The sequence below is a fragment of the Tupaia chinensis genome, unplaced genomic scaffold (genome assembly GCF_000334495.1).
Source record: "Tupaia chinensis unplaced genomic scaffold, TupChi_1.0 Scaffold000078_1, whole genome shotgun sequence".
In the NCBI taxonomy this organism is placed as follows: domain Eukaryota; kingdom Metazoa; phylum Chordata; class Mammalia; order Scandentia; family Tupaiidae; genus Tupaia; species Tupaia belangeri.
The window spans coordinates 2053116-2057346 of NW_006159539.1; the positions used below are offsets into that span (position 1 = coordinate 2053116).

The following is a 4231-nucleotide window of genomic DNA, read 5'->3' on the forward strand; positions in this document are numbered from 1 at the left end:
TAGACCCTCCCAAAGCCAGATCCCCGCCTCGTCTGACCGGATCTGAGCAGCAGGCTTCTATCAGCTTGCGCTGAGCCTTCAGAACGGACAGCTCTAAGAGGTAAAGTCACTCTAGCGGGTAAGGCGCTGGACACTCCCACATGGCCGACCACAGTTCAAATCCTGAATCTGGTGGCTTACTTTCTCGCTTCCTCTCTCTCTCTGTATCTCTCTCTCTTTCTCTGGTCAAATTAAAATAAATGAATGAATAACTTAAATAAATAATTCGTTAAAAAGAAAGTCACTCTAGCAAGGACAAAGGGTCTTGAACGCAGTGTTCCTGGGGGTGGGGGGCACTGGCGGGCATGGAAGCCGAGGCAGGCTGTAGTCCAACGGTGGTTTTCTGTAGTCGCCACTGCTGCAGGATGGATCAGGATTTGAACATACCACCTGGGCACAGAGCGATTGTGCTGAGTGAGGCGATCCACGGGGACATTGGCAGTGGACAGGAGAAGGGAATGAGTTAGAGGACAGCGGTTCCCTAAGGCCAGCTTGGGATTCAAGCCAGGCTCAGGGACCCTTCTGGAAATTCAGATCCCTAGGCCCCAGTCCTGGGTTCAAAGACTGGGTTCGCCCACGATGGGTAGGGCCCAGGAGGTTGACAAGTTTTCCTGGGTATTTCCTGTAATATTACATAGAGTAGGGAAGGGATGTGGGATGCCCAGATTTTGGGGTACTCACTTGGTCATCTCATTTGCTGCTCTGGGGGAGCACCCAGGTGGGAGGTGAGTTCTGTGGGAGACGCGTTGGGTGTGAGTTGTCCGGGACGTGCAGGACCCAGTGGGCAGTGGCAGGTGTGGCCCTGGAGTTCAGGAGGGAGGTGAGGGCTGCAGGTAGGGCCAGCCCTGTCCAGCAAGCAGTTGAGGACGTGAGGGTGGATGCGATGAACCACAGCTGGCTCTTTCAGACATGGTCTTGCTGTACTGCCCAGGCCAGCCTTGACCCCTGACCCTCCTGCCTCTGCCTCCTGAGATGCTGGGATTGCAGATGCACGCCACCGTGCCTGGTCTTTAGTAGGACCGGGCATCTAACTGGGCTTCATGTGTGGTCCCAGCCTGTGGAACGCAGCATCTTAGCAGCACACACCACCATAGCGAGGCCTGGAATGCATTTTTTTTTAATGAATTAGATAATAACAATACTGAATAAAATTAAGAAAGCAAGCTTCTAGTCTGGGACTCGATCGATGGTCTGCCGTGTGGGAGTCCAACGCCCCAACCACCATGCCACCTGCTTGCCCCCTGAATTGCATTCTTAACAGATCCCTTTTGGTGGCCTGTAAAAAGGACAAATTGAAGGAGAGATTGAGAAGACACACGAAAACCAGTGAAGAGTCTACTGCAATAGTTCAAGCAAGAGAGAAAAAAGACTTACCTTGTGGAGGATCAGATTTGAGGCATATTTAGAAAGTAAAATCAGTAGTACCAGGTGGCTGATGCTGGAGGTGAGGGATCAGGAATAAAGGGTGCTGTGTCTCTAGCTTGGAGATGGCATGGAAGGTGAGACCACCAACTCAGTGCTAGATGATTTCATGAGGAAGGTACTGAATCCCACCTTGGAATGACCCCTGTGAGGTTCATGGGAACTAATGATGGAGCCGTTCAGAACATGCACTTCGATGATGCAATAGGACAGGACATTCTGGAAGGCTTCTAGGATAAGGGGGTCAGTTTACCCGCTTGCAGAGACACTGGTGCTAGAGAGAGAGGCTGGAGGTGTGAAGGACAGAGGTGTGAAGTAACGCGGCTCACCACAACGCCCGAATTTGGGGAGGTTCCTCTGGCTTTGCGTAGAGCTGTGCCCCGGGCAGTGGGAAGTCTGCTGACAGGGGCTTGGAGTTCCAGGTGGAACCGCGGTGACGTGTGGTCTGGGAGCTCACAGCGCCTGCCTAGACAGCTAAGGATGGGGGCAGACCATGGCTCCTGCTCAGGCACATACATGCTTCCGTTCAGGATCTCTTCTTGTTTTGGCTGGAAAAACTGATCTTTGGATCTCTGCAACAAAAAGACTCTTGGATATAAGATCCATGAGTAGATTATCCCCGTTTTTGGGGGGACAGGTGTGGGCTACAGAGGCGGAAGGACATGGCCTGAGAATACACAGACTGGTAGGGAGGACAGACTCTCCCAGACGAAGTTTAGGGACTGGTGCGTAGCCTAATGATCCGGCTCTTAATGAAGTTGGATCCTACACGGGCAACTGTGCGGTTCAAATACTGGCTCCGGTGGCTTGAAAAACATCAGGTGTAGGACCAGCAGATGGTGTAGCAGTTCCATCACTGGACTCCCACATGGTTGACTGCAGTTCGAGTCCTGAACTTGGTGGCTTCAAAATCATGCTGGGCGCGTGTGCATGCACACCCAAGATCCCGGGAAGAATGGAGGAGAAGAAATTGTGGCACGGCCATCCACCCTGGGGGGTGATTTCTCACTTTCCTTCTCACTGTGTCTGTTTCTGCCTGGCAAGCGCATACACCCTAAGACAAACACCTTTAAAATGAAAGGTTTGAACCAGGGACCCCTGTCTGGGCCACTCCTTTCTTTCTGCTCCAGAAAGGGTCTCCTGAGCTGTCTGCAGTGGCCTATGGGGTGTGGCCAATTCCTGGGATCTGCTCTCCTCATGTGGGTTTCTCAGGGGCAGGAACTCAGGCTGGGCCTTCTCTCCAAGACCCCTTTGTCCTCCGGCTGGCAGGCTCCTGTCTTCGCAGACCCCATGTTGCCAGCTCCTCCCGGGCCACTGACCTGCATCCCTGCCTGGGACATTTCTGCTGAGCTTAGCTACGTGTGCCTGGAGGCATGCCAGAACCTCAGCCCCCCCAGGGGCCCCACTGGCTGGGCCCCATGCCCTCAGGCAGGCTGAATTCATGCTAGAAGAATGAGGGTCAGAGTTCAGTCTCAGAAAGCTGGGGGCTCTGAAGAGGGTCCCAGTGGGGGTCTTCCAGGCTGCTCTCTGCAGTGGGGGCTGGGCTTTCTTGCCTGGAACAATCTGGAAGTCAGCAAAACAGGACAAAGAAGAGCTGGATTCCAGGGCGAGGACAGCTTTCAGGCTGCACCTGCCTGCTCCCTGGGTTCTGCGAGGTTCACCGAGCAGAAGGAGTTCTGGGCTGGAGTGATTGGGCAGGCAGCATGGGCCCGAAGGGTCCCGGGGACCAGGGCCCCTCGGTGAATAAGGAGTAGTCCACCCACCGAGCTTCTGCTGTGTGCCAGGCCCTGCGGTGAGCCCTCCACAAATACCCATTGGTCTGTTCCCTCCACTGTCCGAGGGGGTGGATACTCATCCACAGGTGAGGAACCGGAAGCAGGAGAGCTAAGTACCACATCAAGGTCCCACCAGGGAGTGACGAGGCCAACCCAGGGTGGGACTACTGACTTCGAGCAGCAAAGCACAACCATGAGGGAACCCGGACACCTGCCCCTAGGGCCCAGGCCTGCCAAGAACAGTCAAGGGGTCTCGGGTGAGTTATTTCACACCTATGTGCACTGGACACCGTCTCCACCTCTCTCCCAGCACCCCGGCCAGAGACGACAACCTTTCTCAGCTCACCAAACTCACTCAGCTCACTCCAACCATGCCTTCCACTAGCCGGGGGCATCCGCTTAGGCCCTGGCCCAGACAGCCTGAGCCGTTTGGCGTGTGTGCTGGGGTGGGGGTGGGGCTTCTGCGTAAATACCTACAGCTAGCCCATGGTTCCCCAGAGCGGCCGGGCTTCGCGACTCCCTGGCAAGCTTTCCTAACGCTGACGTCTGAGCTGCACCCTAGAATCATCACCTCACAGTGACGATGACCGAGGCAGGTGTCCAGGCACGAGAGCAGCTTAGAGTCCCCAGGGGAGTCCAAGGACAGCCGAGTTTGAGAAGCAGTGCTTTGCAAACCTGATGATCCGAGTCACCTGAGGAGCTTTTAAAAGCCATGGGCTGGCAGGTGGCATGGTGGTTAAGGGTGCTGGACTCCCACATGGCTGACCATGGTTCGAGTCTCGGACCTGGTGGCTTGCTTTCTCACTTTCCCTCAATCTCTCTCTCTGTCCCTCTCTGGTCAAATTAAAATAAATAAGTTAAATAAAATCATTTTTTTGAAAAAATGCAGATTCCGATGCAGCCGGGCAGGCTGGGTCCTGGGGTTCTGCATTTCTTTTTTTTTTTTTTTTTTTTTTTTTTTTTTTTTTTGGGAGGTTTTTCCTTTTGGGGACCGC

General features: G+C 54.2%; 1 protein-coding gene across 1 annotated transcript in view; it reads right to left on the reverse strand.

The window, feature by feature from the left end:
- Positions 1 to 1217: 1217 nt before the first annotated feature.
- The window catches only part of LOC114006578 (uncharacterized), a 19067-nt gene continuing 16053 nt past the window's right edge, over positions 1218 to 4231 (reverse strand). Inside the window, exons 6-7 of the mRNA XM_027769234.1 lie at positions 1414 to 2033; positions 1218 to 1315 (exon numbers count right to left, since the gene is read on the reverse strand). Coding sequence (XP_027625035.1) covers positions 1692 to 2033 — 342 coding nt within the window. The 3' untranslated portion in view covers positions 1218 to 1315; positions 1414 to 1691. The remainder of the gene's footprint in view (positions 1316 to 1413; positions 2034 to 4231) is intronic.